General features: G+C 39.2%; 1 protein-coding gene across 5 annotated transcripts in view; it reads right to left on the bottom strand.

The window, feature by feature from the left end:
* The window catches only part of EPHA6 (EPH receptor A6), a 356,395-nt gene that overhangs the window by 317,322 nt on the left and 14,729 nt on the right, over positions 1 to 24,344 (bottom strand). For all 5 annotated transcript variants that reach the window (XR_014218859.1, XR_014218860.1, XM_082219716.1 and 2 more), the window contains exon 2: positions 8,316 to 8,380. Coding sequence is in view for 3 of the 5 variants with exons in the window: in XM_082219716.1 (XP_082075842.1) it covers positions 8,316 to 8,380 (65 nt within the window). In the remaining 2 variants the exon portion in view is untranslated. The remainder of the gene's footprint in view (positions 1 to 8,315; positions 8,381 to 24,344) is intronic.

Genomic DNA, 24,344 nt, shown 5'->3' with positions numbered 1-24,344 from the left:
ATTTAAAGTGGGGAAATAACCTTTACAGATTATAAAATAATAATAAAATAGTTTTAATTTTAAAATACGGAGCAACTCAGAAGCTGCAGGAGCTGGTATACTTGAATCCAGGCTGCCCAGTTCTTAATGTAACAACAACATTTTAATTTTTTTTTAGAGTGATAGCTTCAGTTACACAGGCATTCTCTGCTACCAAGTGGACAGGCTGCTATTCCCAAATATGAGAGAGAATTCCAGAACAACCCTTGATGTACTAAATGGTATTGGACAATCTTTTATATCTCAGCCTCACCAATTTGTAGAATAGAAATCTTAACAACTTACCTATGTGGATGGATGAGATAATGAAAATCACAGAAATGTGTATTTCTTTTTTGAGCCTGATACTCAATGGTTCTTCAGATTTGATACATACAATGCTGTAGTGCTACATTTAACATAGTTAGACACCTAGCTATAAGGTGCCAACTTTGTGGCTAAAATGAGAGTTTGAGTCTTTTTGAAAATAACAGAAACACTAATGACAAGTGCTTGAACTTTGCTCCTGCATCACGATACCTGTGGAAACGTGGCAATTTCTGAAACATTTCTGAGGCAGTGACATGCAACTACTCCACTCGATAGCTTCAGGGGGTGATTCTGAATAAAATTACTGTTAGTGGTACTTCCCTAGCCTCTAAAATATATCAGAACATATACAGATATGAATTTCCATAAACATTGACTTTATGTTCAGTATACAAGCTCATTTCCCATCTTTCCCAAGATTTCAAATATTCAAGTAGACTTCTTATTCTTATACTTTTCCAACTGGGTGAATATTCAAACCAAATCAATTTCTTTTAGCAAATAGAATAGAATTGAGCACACACACACACACACACAGAGAGAGAGAGAGAGAGAGAGAGAGAGAGAGAAATTATGTCAGAAATGCAATCTGGAGAACAAGAGGGGCTGTAATGTGCATAGTGTTTTTGGACACTGAAGGCTACTTGCAGTGGAAGCTGCAGGTTCCTACCACAATTTTAAACAAAGGACATATTGCCTTTCAATAAGGGACTGACCTACATCAGAGGCAAGGAACCTCTGGTCTGCAAGCCAATCTTGGCCCATCAGGGTCAATGCAGAGTGTGTCCTCCCAGATTGGCCATTGCCTAAGGATGAAATCAGACATGCCACTAAATATGTCCCAAGAAGCCACATGGGGAGGTGTGACTTTCATCAGCAGTGCAAAGTGTCCACACTTGTTGTTTCAGAAGGAAAATTCATGGTGTGGTTTCTAATGATACAACTAATTTGGCCCTAAAAGCCTTGAGAAGCTACAAACATGTATCACTTCAAGACAAATGATCATAGCTAACAAACTGCTAGTGGACTGACAGCTATGAGATAAACAATGCAAAGAGAGGGAGAGGGGAAGAGCGAAAGTGAGATGCTAGAGAGCCTAACAATGTTATCAAATTGGTTTAGGAAAAGACAAATATTCTATGGTTGAGTGAAAAATATACTGTGAATCATTATAAAAGGAAAGAGCAAAATCATACATCAACTGGAAGCAAGCGACAAACCACAAAATCCTCAAAATCAACAATATGAAACAACTGTTTGCATAGTATGATAAATTTAGTACCACAGACTCCTTCCTCAAACTTTTAAATAAATAAATAAATAAATCAGCAACTGGAAATTATTCAAAGCCTTAGAAGAGCTCACCAGGGAGTGGAATACATTTATGAAGTGAAGTAATTACATCTGTGGTTAATTTCATCGGAAGCTTGCTAACTGACAAGGAAGCATTTACAATAGCTGCAATCACAGGGATTACATGTTCTCGGGAGTCCTGCTGTAGCCAAACAATCTGGGGTGCTCACACTAGACTGTTCAATGCAGATGTGTTCTAATTAGCTATTTTAGACACAGGTGTGCATATAAAATAGTAAGCACAGCTTACTGATGTGCTGGAAGATTCACAAGAAACTCCCCGTTTAACACTGGCACCATGTGGATTCCAGGCTCAGCATTCATTTAAAAATAAAACAGTGTTTGTTGCCCTTCCCCTTGTAAAGATAGCCTTGAAAATGTAAACTTCAAATTGATCCACTAAGATGAAAGCTATGGCTTTTGAAGCTACGCTGAGAGTAAATTTAGCACCTCTTGTCCTAGCAAGCTCTTATTCCTTTAATATTAACCTGCTAAATCTTCAGTGGAGGCCCTCTTGAATGCCCCAACTTCCTCAGGTGAATATGTGGTTGTAGGGAACGTAGGGCGTGGGCTCTTTCAGTGGCTGCACCTAAGCTCTGGAACTTCTAAGGGATGTCTGTTTTGCCTCTTTGCTAATGTCCCTTTACTGGGCAGTAAAACAAACAAAAAACCTGACATTCCTTTTTCTTATAAACAGCATTGGTTCGTAAGTGTTTTTATTTGCTGAGACTTAACAAATAAAAGCTCTGCTGAAATTGGTTTTAGTTGGATGATTTCTTTTTTATTCTACTGGTCTTAGCTTCGTGTTTCAAGTTTTTTACTTTTGCATGTTTATGTTGCTTTGACATCTTGTTTCGTGTTAGCTACCTTGAACTAGTCTTATTTATCTCATGTACTTATTCAAGCAATAAATAAAAGCTGCGTAACAGCCAAAAATCAGCTTTCTCCACCACTGCATTTCCATTCAGGGAAAAGTGTTGCCTGATATATTTCAACCTGTTTAAGACAGAGCGATCCTGCTGAAGAAAGAAAGAAAAGTAGCAACTTTAGGTGGACTTACTCCTGCCCTTGCCTTGCTCACCACTCTGCTCTTGACCATGGTCGGTAAGGGCGGTAGCAGACAATAGGACTGGAAAGGAAACACTTGAAAGAAACAGTGGAACCTGACAATATAGACAGCTGCCAGTCAGCATAGTCATTACTGAGCTAAGGTAGGCCACTGGATAACGTCAGTATAAGGCAGCTTCCTATGTCCATTTATCTCTCACATACGGATATTTAAAATACAAAAATTCCTTCCAGTAGCACCTTAAAGACCAACTAAGTTAGTTCTTGGTATGAGCTTTCGTGTGCATGCACACTTCTTCTTGACTATGGCAGACCAACACGGCTACCTATCTGTATACGGATATTTGAAAGTTATGCACCTGGCCCTAAAATACATACCTGAACTTGTTTCGATTAATGTCTGCAGGAGACTTTGTGGATATTTAAGTTATAATTTAGAAAAATCTTAATAATTACTCAAAAGGAAATAGCTTATAAGAAGTAAATAAGGAAGCCAGATACAGGATAAATGAAGTCTTTTATTTGGTTGTTTGCATTGTTGTATGTTATGCTTGGGACGCGGGTGGCGCTGTGGGTTAAAGCCTCAGCGCCTAGGGCTTGCCGATCGAAAGGTCGGCGGTTCGAATCCCCGCGGCGGGGTGCGCTCCCGCTGCTCGGTCCCAGCGCCTGCCCACCTAGCAGTTCGAAAGCACCCCCGGGGGCAAGTAGATAAATAGGTACCGCTTACCAGCGGGAAGGTAAACGGCGTTCCGTGTGCGGCTCTGGCTCGCCAGAGCAGCGTTGTCACGCTGGCCACGTGACCCGGAAGTGTCTTCGGACAGCGCTGGCCCCCGGCCAATAGATGTGAGATGGGCGCACAAACCCCAGAGTCTGTCAAGACTGGCCCGTTCGGGCAGGGGTACCTTTACCTTTACCTTTATGTTATGCTTATTGTATGTTATGTTCATGTTTAATGAGGGTGGATTTCTGTATTGGGGTGGGGGGGTTATGTTATGTTGTAAATACAATTTCCAATAAAAATTTAAAATAAAAAATTGAAAGTTATGCACCTTGGTCACGAAATGCCAGCTCTAGGCAAGAATCACATGAATGCAGTTTCAGTACTAAGAAACCACTGTTGTACAGAATTGCCAGGTACTACTTATTTCTTCCAAATCCATAACTGACTACACCTTATTTCTGATTAACACAGTTCTAAAGATAAACCTGATCTTTCAGAGATGTTTCTCTCTCCCCCCCTTTCTCTTTAATGGCAGTATTACCACACAGCCTACATGCACATTTCATGAAATGGCCTTCTGATTTTAGTAGGTCCAATGACAAATAACTTTCCGGGCCCTTTTCTGAAATCCTGAGCCCAACTCCTGCTTATGGAATTATAAAAGTGAGAAAATAACAAATGATTGAAACATGTGGAAAATTGTCACTTCAAATACTGAGCGAAGTAGCACACCAGAAAGCAAACCCTTCATAGCTCTTTCCAGCAGTTCTGAAGCTTTATCTAATACACATAATATCCCCCCCACCTATTCAGAAGTGATAAATGATAATAGAGAGTACAGATTTGGGGGAGAAAGGAGACACTGAAGGTAGTGAGGAAGCTGTTGGAATAGTGGGGAGTAGCAAGCAGTTTGGTCTTCTCTAATTTGCTTGTTTCCCCCCAGAATCGAGTATAGGAATTCGTTACTGGGTTTTCATTAATTTCTTCAGATGGGTGGAAATAATAAAACAGAATGTCTGGGTATCATTTTAAAGAGCAGTCATGTAATCAACATAAGGGTCTAAACTTGACAGTTTTCAGAAATGTATGCCTCTAATTTTTACAAAGAAACAGAATATGCCGAATTCAGTTATTCATATAGACCTATTCAGAGCTATTTTTAATGCTCACTTCTAGGGTTTAATTAATATTAGTGAATTTCAAACAAGACTAACAGACTCTCTTAGCAGCTGAAATAACCTCTATCACTCACTGGTGGTATTAAACTTTCACCTCTCAAAAAAATAAAATAAAATAAATGCCAGTAATTTTTCCTCTTGGTCTCTCTGTGTGTGGCTGCAGCCCAATTCATATAAAATGCCAGATGTGGAAGATGTAGGCATGGCTTGGGGAAAACTTCCTTGGCGGCCAAATTAGGACCCCTGCTAGTTCTAATTAGGTGTGTGGGGTGGAGGTTCCTCAGGCTTTCAACGGAATGGTTGGGTTTCAGCAGTCATCTCTCAATTTAATAATCCAAGATGTAAATTAGCCTTGTTCTCCCCACACTCAGCTGCTTTGCTCCTCCATTCATGTGTTCTGTTAACTATACCTTTCCATTATCTCCAAATCAGGAAACTGGTTATTGGCTAACACTCCACCCCATTTTGAAAAGTAAAGATTATCACCCTGCCCTTACGTTCACACAGAAGATCCCTTTAGGTGCCAACACTGAGGATTCCTACTCTTTGGTATGCTTTGGATAAATCATAAAGGAAGGATAAATGTAAGAAGATAATATCATGCTCTTTCATTTCTCTAATTTAGTTTCCCTCTCAGACTTTCAACATCAGCACGTCACCTCTTTCCCCTTGCACACTAAGCAGCCATTTTTTGTTCATTATCCCATATTTCTCCCTCTATCTCAATATGTTTTCATTTCCCATTCCCTTCTGAACAAGTCTTTGGTAATTTACATTACAATTTGTATTTTATTTTATTTTATCAGTAAAGAGTAGTGGAATCTCTGCCGCCTTCAGAGCCCTGTTACTTCTGCCAATCTGAGTGGAAGGTGAGTGTTAGTACTGTATAATTCTAACTGCAGGCCGATAGGTCTAAATTAGGCTCTTTGCCATTAACTTGACTGGTTTAGAATGCAGTGGCTCTTTGACCCTAGCTCTGCCATCTCCTTCAAAACACCCAGTTTCATCTGGCTACTACCAGCATCAATTAAGGAGTAATCTGGTGGGACTTTTAATCTCAGATGAAGATGAATTAGTTTAAAAAATTGGAGTCATCTGCCTCTTATCATCCTATTGATTTTAAGAAGGATTCTGCAGATGAATATAATAATAAATACAGTATACCACATCTTGTTTTCTCTCTGTTTTCCAAGGAAAACACATTTCAGAGTTAAAAATATAAAATACAGAGGACTGCAAATGTAAATTGTACTTATTAATAGACTGGAAATACAACCCGAGAATAAAAAGGATTGTAAAACCTTGAAAAATTAAATCCATAAACTTGAAAACAGTCTAAGATTAAGAAATGCCATATTGCTTAAAGTCCCTAAGGGCAAAGTCACTAAAAGAACTTTAAAAAATATATATTTCAGTATTGAGGAAATATAATATATATTCCTAGAAAAAAAGAGCCAAAGGAGGAAACAAAAATTAAACTACTTTCAATACTCTGTGCACACAACCAAGCAGGACGTTCTGCTGCACAAAACCCACTAAATTGAAAAGGAGTTGCATGGTGATATGTGCCCCACATCTCTGATTATTTTGCACCATCTCAAGCATCGTCATAAAAACTCAGCATTGAAAAGGCAACACAACACATAAAAATAAATTATATACTGCCAACAGAATTGCTTAATTTAAAGAGTTCTCAGGATAAGAAGCTAATCTATAAAATGGATTAAGTGCTTAAATATATTGCATCTTAATTAAAAGTTGAACTATACAAGTTCCTCCAGTGTGCTGTTAAGTGAACTAGCCAAGTGGAAAGCGTAACCTGATCTCTGAAGTGAAGAACTAATGATTTCGGGGGGGGGGGAGAGATCTCCTTTTCTCAATCTCTCACATGCACCAATCAAATTGAATTATGAATTTACAGCTGCTCCCACCTTTATGTTTTAATCATGAGAGCACTCCTGCCACTTACTTCCAGTTGTAAACATATAGGGCCTAGTTTTATAGGTACTGCTATGCACAGAAAAGCAAGTGGACTGTCAATATTCTTTTTTGCAAGAAGTTACTTCCATTTGCCAAGCAGAAGCTGATTCCAAGACCTTTTTAATAATCCCTTCATACCTTAATAGTGCCATAAGATTGAGATCACATAAGCAAAGCTGGAGATAAGTGGTTCACCAGAGGTGCCCATTATGAAAATTTCAACAATGCTAGAATCTGAAGGGGCCACATCATGGACTTGTCATTCTCACATGACATTACTTTTGACATTACCTGACCACAGTGAGTAGACCACATACCGCAGTGGCTTATACACCAGTAATGTAACGTCAAAAGGAGCTGTAGGAACCAACTCCTAGGGGCTGAGGTCCCTTCGCCCCTCCCCAATAAAATATTTGAGGAGGCCCTCCTCCCATGTTGATGGGCATTGCCATTCAAGTAGTGCGTGCGTGCGCTGTGTCATATATTATGTGGGGCAGGGCTTACCTGAGCCACCCCAATATTTTAGTCAAGTTGGCAGTCCTGGAAGGATCCTTGAACAACAGAAGCCAAGAGAGAAGCCAAAAGGCCCAGCAGCCGGGAAATTATTTTTGCCCTGGGCGTAGGGCCAAGTGCCGTTATTGGTCAGTTGGTCCCATGCCCAGGGGAATGTCCTCTAATTCCTGCCGCCATTGGCCAATTTGGCAGCAGAAGGACAATCCAGCCTGTAATAGGCCAGTTCACAGAGGAACCCCGGGGCTCGCCTGCAAAGTTTTCCTGTCCGAGAAGGAGCAAATGGACCTACTGAAGAAAGGCTAGGCTAGATCTGGTTATTTTGCTGTTCATGTTTTATTTACTGCAGCTATCATGTTTATATATTGGTCTCCTACCAAGATTGAAACAGGTGTACAGAATCACTCCATGGGTTCATTGCATACCCATAGTATTCTCAAACTTTGTTTCATTTCTACAAATAGGAGTGTTGCAATAACTTATAACAAAATGTGGCAAGACTAGCAGTTCACCAGCTATGACAGCTGAGGCTTCATAAAGCACTCCCAACAATTTGTATCCTCAGTATTTTATATTTGCATAACATCACAGCCAGAATCCAACAGCTGACTAATGCAAGTGCAGCTAGGGCTTTCCCCTTGTTAAGCAACAGCTTGCATTTGCTGATCCATGACTTCCATGGCTAGCAATGGGACCCTGTTTTGCAGATGGTTCATTGAACTGGGGTTAATGTTTGCAATAATGAACTTTTAAACCTGACAAAACAAAATCTAGGTAACATTCATATTCTTAACAGCAAGTAGGGAAATTTCCTATTTACACTTTTCAGATAGCCCTAATATACATTTTAAATCATGCTCAATATGATTTGAAGTATAACATTCAATTTCATTCATATACTTTTAAAAACAGTAAATCATAATTTTCACAAGGTTGCAAAAAAAGATATTCACACCTTAACAACAAAAATCCTGTCATAAATATTTATGTTGTTTTGTATGTATAGCCTTTTATGTATGCAGTTCTGTTATTAGAAATATTTACTAAATCCCAGTTTTTCATTAAGCTCATTAGTCCTCAAAGTTACTGCCCATTTGTTTGACTTTATTTTAAAACTGCAAATGCAGAATAATGAAAATCTAAATAGATAGACTTACCCCATTTAGAGGATAGGTTTTCCATCCTAGCTCTCCAATTGCAGAGGTTGTATCAAGCAATACAACTAGAAATAAATAAAAGGTTAATTAGTTGAAAGAAAAACCCACTTTATACAGATATGAAAAAACCCTCTTATAGGTTTACAACTTGTGTGTAAATAACATCTGCTTTGGTTTATTTATTTTTTTGCATATCTCAGATAATAAAGCTTACTTATAGCAAACATTTACTTTCTACAAAAATAAGAAAAAAGATTGGCATGTTCTGAGGTTAGTATTAAAACATAACACATTAACACAAAAATACAAAGTGAAGTTGAAAAACCATAACAAAAGAAGAAAGAAGGGAGTTCAATGACAATGAATGCCCATTCTTACATCAGCCTCTGCAATAAGGCTCCTCCTCCTCCTTCCTTTCTAAAAGTTCAAGGTCATGGGAAGAAGCCCCATGCTATGATTTCCTTCCACAGCAACACCGCTTCCATTACAGGGAGACGCTGTTGTGGGAAGGGGGCAAGGCATGGGCTCCTCCTATGTGATCTTACATCTAAAGCACCAATAGCACACAGGTAAGAGCTCAATGTATTAAACCCAGGTGTGGAAGTTTCCACTTGCCCATTGGAACAAGCAAACCATGTTTCCAGTTTAAAGTGCTGATGACTTGCTGCAAAGTAAGAATGTTCAAAATGCCCGTGGTTGTGCATAACTCCCACCTGATTTTTGACTGCCATTTTGAACCTAACCTAATCTCTTTGTTTTCCATATCAGCAAAGTATCTACATTTCTGCTACTATTTTCTAATGTGCACAACAGAGAAATATAAGAAGTGGAGTCCTCTTAAGATCAGTACTGGGACCTGTGCTTGTTCATAAATGATCTGGAGTTAGGCATGAGCAGCAAGGTGACCTGATGGCACCAAATGGTAGAGGCTGTCAAGAACAAAAAGAGATTGTAAACAGCTCCAAAATTATCTCTCCAAACTGGGTGGACAGGCATTAAAATGGTATATGTGATTCAGTGAAAGCCATGAGGCATATCAATGCCAACCTGTATGGCTTTAAAAGGGATTTAGACAAATAGGTATCAGGTCCTTTAAAAGGGGTTTAGATTAATAAGTATCAGTTCCTTGGTAGGTGGGAGCACAACTGGGGAAAGTGCTGTTGCACTCATGTCCTGCTAGTGAACTTTCCATAGCCATCTGGCCATGTGAGACTAGGATGCTAAACTGGATGGGCTTGTTCTGATTCAGCAGGGATCTTCTTATGTTTTTAAGATAGTTAAACGCATGCTGACTCCTTTAAAAGGTACTGAACTAGGTTATAATGAGAGAGGCATAATCTATTTTGCCTCTGCTCCATAACATAGGAGGCAGCTCTACTAAGAACATCCAAAATTTTGCATGGATGAGTGTGACTGAAGAAGGAACACACAAACTAGGATGAATTGCAAAGGCAATTAAATTGCCGGTAAAAGTGCTTTTATTTGCATTATTCATCCAACGTAGTTTTTGGTATTTTGTGGAACTTTGAAAAAGTGTCTAATTGCTCTATGGAGAAAAATAAAGTTCAGTTTTGGAAGACCCAAGGGTAGTGAGTTTTGTCTTCAGCAATTTATTTTAAACTGTAAGCCTCTGTAGATAATACATTATGCACCTAATATTTCTCTAAGTAGAAATGACAGTTTAACAGCAGCATTAGGTGACCATAAAGTCTAATCTCTGTAGTAAGTCTCTGGCTTGCTTATTCTTCAGGGAAAGTTTGTTATAAGACAATGTATGATGTTTGAATAATAAAATGTGACATAATTAGAGAGCCAAATCACAAAGGTATTGATTAGGAAAATGTAATACAAGACAAGTGGGTTATGAACCTACAAGCTGTCCAGTTATAGTAAATCTCCACAACTAAGAGAGCAAAACACATCCTGGACTAATTGGTTAAGCTGTTTGTGGACAAACGCTGACCCTCGGCCTATAAAGCGAGATGAGTGCACAGCCCCAGAGTCGTCTGCAGCTGGACCTAACTGTCAGGGGTACCTTTTCCTTTACCTTTAATCCTTATCCTAGTATACAAGGAGTGATGAGGCAAGCAATACATGGAATGGCTTTTACATCCCAAAGCCAAACAGGGTGCTGCTGAATGTTCACCAAGTATGTCTTTGGTGAAAACTAGAAATAACTGTTTTGTATCACTGATAACATAGAAGAGCACAGAGGGAGGCTTTGTAAGACCGCTGAGTCCAGACTAAAAATTACCTAACTGCTCCACTGCCTCGAGTTGCTAAAAAGACATTTCATATCTAAGTAAATCAACTCCACAAGGACATACAGGTTGGTCTATGGATGTTTGCTCAGTATTCCCATTACATTATTAGGTCATAGTCCTAAATATGTGCTCAGAAGACTAAACATTTTTTGATATGTGTTCTAAGCTATCCTCTCCCTGGATCTAGAAGAAACTTTCTGAACATGGTGCCTGCTAGATGTTGTTAGACTACAACAATCACCAGCCCCTGCTAGCGGGCATCAGGTTGAGGATGGCTGAACTAGTCTAGCTCTTGAGAGCCAGTGTGGTGTAGTTTTAAGAGCGGTAGCCTCGTAATCTGGGGAACCGGCTTCACGTCTCCGCTCCTCCACATGCAGCTGCTGGGTGACCTTGGGCCAGTCATACTTCTTTGAAGTCTCTCAGCCCCACTCACCTCACAGAGTGTTTGTTGTGGGGGAGGAAGGGAAAGGAGAATGTTAGCCGCTTTGAGACTCCTTCAGGTAGTGATAAAGCGGGATATCAAATCCAAACTCTTGTACCCAGACTTTCTGATAGTAAAGTCATCCTAGTGTGATCATCAATTTATTCTTTGGTGTCAATTTATTCTTCGAAAAATAATGACAACTGAGAGTTGAAGCTTTATAAAGTAAGCTACACAGCTGAATAAAATTACAGTCTCTTTGGCAAGTACCATTAGGCAATTAAAATGGGGAAAATATGGGCCTCCTAACAATACAGCTTTTTTTATTTCAACTTTCACTAGCAGTATTTTCTACCAAAACAACTCTAAAGGCTTAGAAAATGTTCCTGCTATGCTGAAATCTTTGACAATATTTGCATAGAAACTTTTCTAGGATAATGGGTATAATAGATGCCTACCCAGGGTTAGTATTTTTAACTATAATTTTTACCGCTGTGCAAATTGTTCTGCCTGAAGAAAACAGTGCATTCAGAATATATTCAGAAGCCCCAAATAGCTGCCTGTTTTCCAAAAGAGCCTAATCCAAAAGCATAACAAAAAGTATAAAGGAGATTTAAAAATTTACATTAATACACTGAGTGTGGAAGTTGGCCTTTCTAAGGTTTGAAAGTGCAGAAATAAGCTTCCTATTTTGTACATTAAAAGAGGGGAAAGAGGAAGAACAAATTTGTATTGGATTTAGCAGGTTAATTTTTTAAAAATAATAATCTCAGCCTACCCCAAGAGTTATCCGTGAATAATTACCGGTAGAAGTCATGATCCTTCTGTTTGCTGTGGACTAGTTAGTATAAAACTCTGTCATTTACTTCAATGGAAAGGGGAAAAAATCAGTTTAAATGTCCCATACATGAAGGGACTCTCCATGTACATCAATATATTGAGACAGTGCTTTTTTCTAAAAAAAAATGTTTAGGGGTACTCTCATTTTTACTCAAGAGAATCAACAATTTGTAATTCAAATCAGGAAAAATAATTACAGTAAATGGACAAAAGTACAAAGATTCAAAAAATGTTTAGGCGTATGCGTACCCCCAGAAAAAAGCACTGCATTGAGGGAACACTTAGATACATGTCTTTGTTAGTAACATCACAACAAACAAAGGCTGATGGGAGTTGTAGTCCAACAAAATCTGGAGGTTAGCCACCCCTGCTTAGAATGTTCATAAACATTTTATGTATTGACAGAAATACAGAGTGTTCACAGGCAACTTTTCTGATAAAATTAAAAGATATTTGAAAGCAGTGTTTCCCTAATAATAATATTAAGAATAATAATTTATCCCCTGCCCATCAGGCTGGGTTTCCCCAGCCACTAAAGATTGTTGCTGTTGTTGTTCTGATGGTGTTTCTGGAAAATCACTATTTCTTATTTGGCATTTGGGGATACATGGAGGCCCAGATACTTGGATTTTAAAATGGTGCTATCATGCCTGCATGCCTGCATTGGAGTTGGCTTCTACTATGTGAACAAACCTAGGCTATGTCTAAATTCATTATTTCAAGAGGTCTTGCACCCTGCCCAAATTGTAAGCACTGCCAAATTTGCTTGGGTTGTAGCTGCTTTATAAAAATCGCAACCAGTTTCCGAATATACCTGCTTCAGAAGCCTGTGGAGAGAGTGGCTGCTGCATAGAAAATCAACACAGCACACCACAGGTGCAAGAAAGAGTCTCAACAGTTGTGGGAGAACTCAGGCAATGCATTTTTGGCATTGTGAAAAAGTTGTACAACAATGTCCCTATTTTCATCTGTTAAATGTGAGACACTTCTGAATGTCCCAGTCCCAATGTACAATGTGCTTCTTGCAACAACCATTTATCTATATAAAAAAACCACATATCACAATATAATAATACTTACACAGCTTATATAAAGGCAATATAACAATATCAATGAATGAATATTTAAATAAAGATACATTGGTGGCTCTGGAGATTGTTAGAAGCAAGAAGAGCTGTGCTGGCAAGGTATGAGAAGATCATATAGGAGAAGCCCCTCTCCTTTTATAGCTGTTTACTTTTGTTGTTGTTTTATTTGCTTTTTGTCTTTGCTGGGTTTTTATTCATAAAGTAAGATACCCTTGTTCCAAATAAATGGGAGAGGAATAAAAGGAGGTGGGGGAGAAGAAAGCCCTGAGGCTAGGGGAGAGAAATAAAAGAAACCTGAGGTAACGTAGTTACAGGAGAGGACTGAGGAAAACACAGAGCAAAACCGAGAAATGGAGTACACTAAAGGGATATGGGAAAAGCTCACATGGGGAGCAGAAACTCAGGAGTACCCGCAGAAAGTTAAACGGACAAAGCAGGTGGGAATCCAAGGAGGAAGAAATGGCTGAAAAAAACAAGCTTGACTAGGTCATGGCCATCAGACATGTGGCTTTATGGCAACCTTCACCAACCTATTTCTTTGCAGAATGATGTGATGCTGAGGCTGATGGTGGTTCAAAATATGTGGAGGGCACCTGGCTGCCAGAGCCTGCTCAACTGCTTCACTTTTGGGGTCCCCATAAGAGCCCACAGCATCCCTCATACACTACACTTGATCCAGTCAGCTTCAGAGTCAGTAGGCCATGGACGGCAGGCTGCCACACTTAACAGCCAGACGCAATCTAGAAACGGTCCCATCCTCGAGGCAAGCTTTTAGCAATGAAATAAAACAAAATAAAAGCATCCTACCCCTTAGGAACATGAGGCAACATGCTGCCTGCTAAACCATGAGCACCGGATTTATGGTGCTGTACAAGTTCAAGTAGCTTAACTGAGTTCTCAAGTCACTGTCTGGCATAGCTCCAAAAACACAGGCCTGAAACTGGGCGTCTCCTACGCCGAGGGAAGGAGACAGGCTGGTCCTGGCCAAGGAAAGGTGGCGTTTTAGAAAGCTTCAACCAGGACAATGTTTGCCACTTCATTTTGTCTGGCGAGGGCTTCTGTGCCTTTTAAAAGCTTTGTGACTGGCAAAAATGTTACTGTATGTGATACTGTTTTTCCTGTTGCTGTACGGTGGGAATATCTGCAGCTGTTACATTCCCGCCTGTCATGCACCTTGAAAAGCACATAAAAAACTACGTGTGGGTCACTCTGTGAGAAAAGTGACTAACAAATAATTTTATTAACAACAACAACAACAACTACTATAATATTACAAAAAGCCAGCCCACATTAGCTATGCTTTTTCATTTCATAGTAACAATATGAGTAATAGAACAAGAGAGTCAACTAAGGGAGGCAGCTAACCCCAGTCCAGTTCAAAAAATTCCATTTTAAAAGTCTGTTTCCCGCTTGCTAGACACACCTTGTTGAGAATGCCGCTGCCCACATCTGAACAGACTATCACTCCCTAGCAGGAAAGAAGCAACCACTAATTCAACGACTAAATAAAATCAACCACTAAATCTTTGTTGTGCATTAAATGGGCCAAAGTAGTCAAAATTTGTGTAGAATGTAATATTACTAACAGGAATCCGTGCTTCAGCCATTAAATAAATTAACTTCTTGCAGAACAATCAAAACCCTGCTGCTTTGTGAGAAAGGGATTTGTGACAAATATTTTTTAGGAAAGCAGTTCTTCTGAGACTTCCAATGGCCTGTAGTGAATATATCTGGGGGAAGGATGATTAGGCCGGTGGAGTGCAGCAGAAGTGTTGCATCACTACTCTTGAAAATGAAGTAATGTCACTTTGAGTGACTTAGTTCAAAGTAATTCTCCAAAGGTCTACTTCAGCCTTAAGTGCCTCTTATGTAACCCACTGAGGCAAGGGGAATGTCAGTAAGAATCTCTGGAGTGCTGCTGAGGAGCTGTGAAGGCAAAGCCAAATATATATGCTGCATGCTGCAGCAACAGCAAAGATGAAGGCTTTAGGATTTTTATATTTGCAGCTTCTGCGTTTCAGCAAAGTGTGTTTTTCATAGTGACTAACTGCAGTTATTTTCCAATGTAATTTTTTTTGGTAAACTAATTATCTTCATTTTAAAAAAAAGCTTAAATGCCTCAGACTATTTGACAGATCTAATTATTTGAAAATGAGAGGGGAGGGATATACAGAGTTAAAAGGGATATGAATATTTGTTTTCTGGTAAAAGGCTATCTGACCACTCTGAAAGATAGGAAGTAAAATAATTTTATTCTTTTACTGGATCACAAATACTGTTAAAATTATTTTTAAAAATGCTCCACTCAGTGCCCAGGCCAAAGTCTACCTACATCTGTATTCAATAAAGTTCTGGCACTTTTCAATTGAAAAAATTGTTTCAATTTTTTCACCTGTTACTGCCTCACCCTTTCCAGTCTCTGGGGTACTCTGCACTTGGGTCCCCAACATCAACTGATATAATAAACATTGACCTTTTCTGAATGAATATTGGCCAGTTATACAAATAGCACAGTTTATAACACTGCAACAGAGGTGGATCTTCAACTGACCTGAGCAATTCCCAAAAGGCAGTTTGCAGTGCAAAATTGGTTTTGTGAATTAACCTTAAGAAGTTCAGCAATGTACTAACAAATGGGGGGGGGGCTTTACAAAAAGGCTAGATACAAATAAATGGAAGATCTAGGGCAAGGACTCTCTATTTTTAGAATACAGAGTACTAGGATTATATGATTATATTCATTTGTATATTTGTTAGCACTAGAAGCAGCACATTAATATATCAACAGGAAACTGGTTGTTTCCTTAAGTTAAGTTGTGGAGATGGTGTACTAAATGTCAGCACACAATCAAACCTAATCTATTATCAATTCTGTCTTCTTGTTTGCAAAATGCCCATCTGTGTCCCTATCTGCAATAAGCATATTTTATTCTGCATATTTCAGGTAAGATACAAGACCCTTCGGAGTGATGAATAAAAATAAGTAATACAACATGCATTAATTGAATTTTGACAATTTGGGACATCATTTTTTCCCCATTCAATACTAACTGGCAGTAGCTCTTCAGAGTTTGCAACCCTACCTGGATATTCTGGTGGTTGAATATAGGATCTTCTACATGCAAAGCATGTGTTCTGCTACTAGGTTATGGGGGGGGGATGTAGCCACAGAGCACCATTCTGCCATCATTTTGGTGTCCCCACTGGGGAACTGACCTAGTAAGAATATAGCAAACTAATATAAAGTGCACTTGAAAATCACCTGCTTAAACTATTGAAATGCACTAGCTCTAATCTAATCTAATCAAAACAACATCTATCAGTTGATTGTAGAGATTTTAACTGACCTGCACAAGAGGAACACTAGATGTATGTGACCTACCAATGTCTTAAGATTGCCATTTGAGGACTTTTTCCACCTCAATAGCTCATTGGGGACGAAAGGTAGGACAAAATAATAATAATAATAATAATAATAATAATAATAATAATAATAATAATAATTTATTATTTATACCCCGCCCATCTGGCTGGGCCTCCCCAGCCACTCTGGGCGGCTTCCATAAAAACCAAAAATACAGTAAAATATCACACGTTAAAAACTTCCCTGAACAGGGCTGCCTTAAGATGTCTCCTGAATGTCAGGTAGTTGTTTATCGCTTTGACATCTGCTGGAAGGGCGTTCCACAGGGCGGGCGCCACTACCGAGAAGGCCCTCTGCCTGGTTCCCTGTAGCTTTGCTTCTCGCAATGAGGGAACCGCCAGAAGGCCCTCGGGGCTGGACCTCAGCGTCCGGGCAGACTGATGGGGGTGGAGACGCTCCTTCAGGTATAAATGAATCTGAAGTGTACAGAGTAGCTAGCTATGAATGAGAGAATCTTTCCATCAATAGCTACCTTCCTCCCAGTTGTGTCCCCTGAGAAAGGCTTATGTTATTTTGACACATTCTCATTCTTTCTTATACCTGAAGGAGCGTCTCCACCCCCATCGCTAAGCCCAGACACTGAGGTCTAGCACCAAGGGCCTTCTGGTGGTTCCATCACTGCAAAAAGTGAGGTTACAGGGAACCAGGCAGAGGGCCTTCTCTAGAAGACATCTGAAGGCAGCCCTGTTTGGGGAAGTTTTTAATGTTTGATGTTTTATTGCGTTTTTAATATCCTGCTGGAAGCCACCCAGAGTGGTTGGAGAGGCCCAGCCAGATGAGCGGGGTATTAGTAATAAATTATTATTATTATTATTATTATTATTATTATTATTATTATTATTATTTAGTGATAAGATATGTTGTCTTTTAACTCTGATGAAATGGTTTCGGTTCACAATATAACAAAAATAATGTGAAATTATTTATATATTTTGATTTGTTCTGTTTTGGATGTTATTGACTGTGTGTTTCCTTTATCATTTGTGCTTTTGTCTTTTGTAATTTGATTTAAATATTTCTTGTCCAGAGAACCATGTTATGGGGTGATTTAAAAATATAAGAAATAAATAATACAAGATTTACTTTAAACGCCACTAAAAGCCCTGGTCATTGTGTACATGAAAGTTGCTCTTTCCAGACTACCCTACCTCTTTTTGTAACCTTAGTTTCATAGGGTTGTTTTGTAGTGTTTGTTTCAAAAGCTATAACTGATCTTAGGTCCTGAGATTTCAGTAGGATTTGCAGAAAGATCCTATGAGGTCAGACAAGCAGCATGATATCAGAAACTTCACTCTGACTTTGGAGGTCCTGTCTGAATGCCCACTGTTGCATCTCTAATCCCTGAATTCCGAGTGATTCGAGCATTTTTGCTAGGATAAGCTAAACATGACTGACCAGAAACTCCAATTTATGTAATCTGGAATTAGGTCAATTGTTTTTAGCATTCAGGCTTCTACTATTAAAAGGATTGTGTGTAGTGCTTTTTTGTGATGGTACTCACCAGTAGAGAGTATCATAACTTCTTTTATTACTGCACACGGCAGCTAATTTGTCCTGGCACCCATGACACTTCTATCAAGATAGGAGTACCAGCACATCATTTATTTATTTTGTAAACCAAAAAGAGTACTGATTGTGTGTATGGTTAAACTCAGACATCTTACTGAAACCAATTGTTAATGACAAATCTTTCTGACTTTTTCATTCCATTCATCTTAATTTTACACATACACTGTCCCTTTTCAATCAGACTAGTATTTCAGTTGTTTAAACTGTGACATACAAAGATCATTACCAGATATTACAAATCTGAATGGTTCTATCCAAGGGAATTATGGCAGGAAGCCAGTCCTCACTCTCTGCAGAGTATTTTAATAATCCTGAAATATGGTTAATGAGACGGTTGGGGGGTTTCTAATGCATGTAAAAAATTCTTTTCAACTTTGAAGAATTATTATGCTTCACAGTCATTTAGCTGGCCGTTTTCACTACAAGAAGGCTGAGATGAAAGTCCATAAGTTTGAACCTTACAGAGGCAGTTTTTGAAAGAAGGGTGCTTTCTCAAGAGAAATTTATTTAAAGGGCATAGATGCCTTTTGCCAACCCATATGCCACACATACATAAGCAACACAAAATCATACTGCTCTTCAGGCTGTGAAATATACCAGTATAGCAGTATGCTTCACTAGTGTGGTCACCATAATGGAATGGCTTGTTCTGTTGGATTTTTATATGCTTAAATAAAATAAAATAATTAAACAAACATATATATCTGCTTCTGTAACTTGGAAAAAAATGACTAACTGCTGTCTGCTGGGCACAAATGAAGCATGGTGTTTTCCATCTTTTCCAGAGCAAAGCAGAAAGAAGGCAATTTGTCAATTATCTATGCTAATGAGTTCAAAAATATATGCACATTTAAATATGCACACTTAAATTTGCCTGCTATCTACAATTGACATTAAGCTACTGAAAGAAAATGCATCTGGATAGCAGAATTGCTGGAAAGAATGGCTGAAAACAGACTAGGTGATTGGCAACCCCATGGAATAGCTATGTTTTTTTGTTTGCTGTGTTGTGATTTTAAAAGAGGCTGGTGGAAAAAACAAGACGCATCTCTTCACTTCAGCACATACTGATCATTGCATTATAGCAGACAGCATTATGAATATCCACAGAGGAAGCTTCCCATGCTTGCAGTTGATGCTGGAAGTTGTAAGCACAGGAAGCAGCACCGATGGAATAAGGGCACAGGGAATCTGGGGTTTGCCATATCTGCCTTACTGCTTCCCTCGTTTGAATTCTGTAATCTGTTCAAGGCTGCAAGGCGGAGAACACGGATACCACGTTGCCTGCTAGTTTGAGCTCTGCTAAATGTCTTTCTGAAAAGTATCAAGGGACATGTAAAATAAATTCACCCACGTGGGCCTGCACACTGCCAGTATGTAATCTGTCCCCCTGCTTTCCAACCCTCCACCACTTGCCAACCCTCCATTACTCTTCCCATAGTAACACCCTACACCTTTCCCTTTCCTCCAAATCCAACTTAGCCTGCTTTGGACTTTTCCAACCCCATTTCTGAAGCTTCGCCCCCATTTACATGCCACTTTCTCCCCCCTTCCTTTTCTGCCACCCCACTTGTATGCAGGCAGTTTCCTCAGTCACCTGGATCTTCCTCCTTCAACACATTGCAACAACTAAACCTCATTTTCACCCCACCCCATTCTGAAGCTACCACTGCCTAGTATTCTACAGCCACTGTACACACTCTACAGTATTATGATAAACCAGAGCAAATATATGCAGTATAGAGAAAATGGGTAGCCCCTTGTGTGTGTGTACACACACACACTCTACAGTATTATGATAAACCAGAGCAAATATATGCAGTATAGAGAAAATGGGTAGCCCCTTGTGTGTGTGTGTGTGCGCGCACACACACACACACACACACACGTAGCTTTTGCACACCATCTATTTTCCCACCATCTATTTTCAGTTCACATGAGCTGTTCCCTGGTATATATGGATGATTCAGTAATAATAATAGTAACTAGTGCAGAACATACCCCAGCGTCAACAATGATTCACATGTTATTTTGGTCCATGGAAACGTTTGTCCAAGGAAGTTTGGGGCTGTTTGTGTGAAGAAGAAAAATCTATTGTACAAAGGACCCTAAGTGAACAAAAGATTCAATATGTAGCAGTAGCAATCAGATCAGTGAGCCATTAGTGAGGTTCAAAATGTAGCAGTAATGAACAAAATTGGTGTGCTGTTTTCATGAGGTCAAGACTAGGACTAGCCGCCTGAGAAACAGTTTCTATCCAAATGCAATTTTGGTTTCAAATGCAGTGTAAGGTAGTCTCTATGTGAGTATATTGTATTCAATTATAGGGTATCAGAGTTTTTAGGGGTTAACCAGGCTGGGATAGGTGGGATAGCAGGCTTGTTGGTTTTTGAATGTCTGGTGTAGATTTTTTCAATTTCGTTGTTCTGTATGGGACAATGACAATAAAGATTATTGTATCGAGGTCTGAGGAAAAAGGTTTCCCCTCCCCATATACACATTTAGAGGTTGTAATTAGATTTTTTTTGTCATAGCCCATTTTGTCACCTAAATATTAGAATTTTGAAATTCAGTACAGACTAACAAGGTGGTGTAGGTAGCAATTCTAGACATGCTTAACCTGTGAGCATGTCCCATTGCTCTTTATGGAGCTTATTTCTGACTAGGCTTGTATACAATTGCACTGTCAAACCCTAGGCATAGCTAATTAATACTGTATAGTCACAGAATAGGCATGAATCAACAACAGCCTATATAACAACAGCCTCTATTTCTAATGAGTAAAATATATTGCTGAAGGATATGTAAAACATATTTAATTCTTTAATTCTCAACCTCACCCCACCCACAACCCTGTTCCTAGAATTATTTATATCCTTCCTTTTTTCCAAGGTGCTTAAGGCTGCATGTGTGATTCTTCTTCCCCCTTTTGACTTCTGCAACAGTTCTCCATGAGGTAGATTTGGCTGACAGATAGTGACCTAAGGTCGCTTGATGAGTTTCATGTCTGAGGAGAGATTTGAACCTGAGTCTCCCTAGTGCCAGTCTAACAAGCTAACCACTCTAGCATATTGAAACTGAATGGCTACTCATTTCCCCATACGTAGTGACTCAAAACATTTTAAAAAGGTAAAATAAAAATAATGTTTTCCAGAGACTGATATCAGAAAGTTAAACTGCCCTCATAAATAGGATAATTGGAGCCTATGTGTCTCTGTATGTAGGAAGCTGCAGCTAACCTTTGAGAATACCTTGGAAGCAGCAGAGAACAGTCAGAAAACATAAAGGGCAGCTGCAACTTCAGTCTAACCAGAGGGCCTCAGCTACAGCAAGTCACATATTACATGCACCATTGATAGTGTTTACAATATATGACTTTCCCCCTTTTGTTCTATGTGCAGAGACCATAAAATGGATTGAGACTGAAACACTCTTGGAAAATATATATTTTACCATGCCCCGTATTTTATATGTGCATATATAGTACTTTCACGCTGTGTTTTGTCAGGGATAATCCTGACTGGTTTGACTTCACCTCTCCATCAAGAGATGCCAATACAGCACTTCCCTTCCCATTCAAAACTATACGTAGAAGTTGCAGTAGTCACAACATGAATATGAAGAATGATAGAAAACTAGTGTTGTCCTGTTTTCCCACTGTAGCCAAAGTTGGATGTAATGTAATTCAATGTAATGCTATAGTACATCATTTAGCTATAATATGAAGATGCACAACTGCACAGGGAACTCCTCGGAAAAGCCGATGTCGTTTTGTGAGTACCATTAGCCACATGTTTGCTCATTTTCAGCCCTTACATATTACAAGAGAAAAGAAGTTCCCGGTAACATTGATCTTCACCATCAAATTTCCATAAGTGGCTAGGGAAGAAGAATATCACTGCACCTTTTCCCTTTCAGGTTTAATACAAGACCTGTTGACATAATAAACCTATTCAGGCATCTTCTTTACTTGCATGAAAGTGAACACATGCAGGGGAGTGCAAGCATCTCCTAGGCCCTGTCTCTTTCACTAAGTGTTTAAGAGTGAAAGTATGAGGCTGGGAGTCTCCTCTACTTGTGTAAGCACCATGCATAGTTTATAATCCTGGATAAAGATAATGTTCCAGGTGGAGTGCAGTTAACAGCACACCCCAACTCTTTCTCATGTGTTTATTTATACATGGCAGAAGTAAATAGAACACCCAAATAGGATTGTTATCTTTCAAATGTGCTATTACATCAATTTAGTCATAATTCCCTAAATATTTATTACGTGAAAGGTACCCTTGGGAAGTCTTGCTTAAGTTTACAGGGGCAAGTCAGCAGTAGGGCAAGTGGCCACTGAACTTCTATACCATGATAACAACAACTGCTGGACAGCAGTGATAATTCATAGGTTCCATTGCCTTTTTGGCTACACAGGGATCCTGTGAATAAGCAATCAATGACCACACACTGTACTGAGGCACTAACCTAGAAGTCTGGAGTGCCAACACAGATGGAATAAACCCAGGCCTCTCAGCACTTAGGCCTGTCCCCAGTCCGAAAAGGTCAGAGTGCTCTATCACGTATGAGAAGATTAATTTGGGCCATGAATAACCTGTGCCCCCATTGCTTAATCTCAGGACCTATCAGCAAAGATACTCCTTATCTCATACATAGATACATGTCTCAGATTCATGACTGTTTCTAGGCGGTAGAAATAGCCAGGTCTACCTCATTTCTTCAACTGTTCTTGTCAGAGTGAAATAAATCTATTCACACCTTGCTGGGTAGTTATTATGTTTCGTATGAAGCAGCTCATGAAGCCTGAATAGTTGGTATTTGCAGTTTTAATTTTCCAAAGTAAAATGTCTAAAATATAATTTATTTTCCTATTTAGACAAATTTTTTGAATGCATAAATATACTTTGTGAAAGCTACTAGACTATAAAGGAAAGCAGAGGTGAGTGTGACCGGTTCAGTTACACTGGGTGCAGAGTCTCTGGAGCACCCATTCTCTGATGTAGCATGGAAGGTGAGAAGCAGAGGGTGAGGGTACTGAAATTTGAAACCCCAGGGTCCACCTCTGAGGGAAAGAGCCAGTGCATTCAAGAATTGCATGCAGAAGGTTCCGGGTTCAGTTCCTGGCATTTTCTGTTAAAAGGATCAGATTGCAAAGATAATGTAAAAGACCTCTGTCTGAAAGTCACTGGCAGTCAGCGTAGACACTAGTGAGCAAGATGTGCAAATATTATGACTTGGAGGGCCATAATAAATATACATAGTGACATGTCTATTTTTCCAATTAAAAAGCTAAGAGATAATATGGCAAATAAAGTTACCCAGCAAACCTCTTGATGCCTTTACTGTAATGATGAAATCATGTTTTCGGACATATGCACACACACAAAAATAGGAACAGTTGTTTTTTATTTAGCTCTAATTCGTTTGAAGCAATTTAGCAGTGATAATTGGGTAAGAGGTTTAATTGGGAGGGAATGATTGTTTTTTTAAAAAAAACACACGACATGGAACTTTACAGACTTGTAGACATTTTTCTACAGAGGCCCAAGAGGGTTAAAATATGTGGATCATACCTCTCCACGTCTCTGAAGGATTTATGTGTATCATAAATTCTTAAGTAAAATTTAATGGAGTGTTCTGAGTAATTTTCTTTACAACCTTTTTGTCACCTTAAAGTTGGTTTCAGGCAGGGGAAGATTTATGTAAATGTCTGTATCAGCTGCGATTTCCTGGGTCATGGTCAGATCCTACAGCTACATGAAAAGCTCTACTCACAATGGCTGTTTTGGACTATAAATTGCCATCAGACAATGACAAAAGCATTATACTGTGGAAAGACTTCTTTTCTGGTCTCTCCAATAACCAACATATAAAATGGCATTTCATTCCTTTAAGATAAAATAGCACATATGCTTCAACTTTTCCTATTTACCAGTGATGCTCAGTCTCAGTTTTTTGGGGTCCCTTTTACTTTTTTGGGGGGGACATGCTCAGGATGCCTTTTTATACGTTTGTGTTAGCACATTCACATAGGCACTCAAGTCCTTCAGGTTTTCACCTATTCCTGTCTCTATTGTATGCAAATGCATGAAGAATCTGGTGGATGGATATTGATTCTAGTTTGCATGCATGTAAATGTGTGCGCAAGGAGACAAAATGCCAGTGTATTACTTGCTTTCCATCTCCTTATAACCACCAGTGCGTGGGTTAACCAACTATGTGCCCTGTTCTACAGAGGTCAGTTTTCTGTTTTAAGGTCTTTCAGAGGGCACTCCTATGTCTGAAGAGCTGTCTAGTCCAAATCCTGTTTGAAGATAAATAACCATAAGAAGGGAGAATCAAACCCTTACCCTTTAAAGTTGCCCATTAACCGTGTGCAGCACCTGGTCAGCAGACTGAGTAGACACCTGATTACAG

The sequence above is a fragment of the Podarcis vaucheri genome (assembly GCF_965113315.1).
Source record: "Podarcis vaucheri genome assembly, chromosome: 4".
Lineage (NCBI taxonomy): Eukaryota > Metazoa > Chordata > Lepidosauria > Squamata > Lacertidae > Podarcis > Podarcis vaucheri.
Note: the sequence above shows the minus strand (reverse complement) of the source record. Positions and strands in the feature narration are given on the sequence as shown.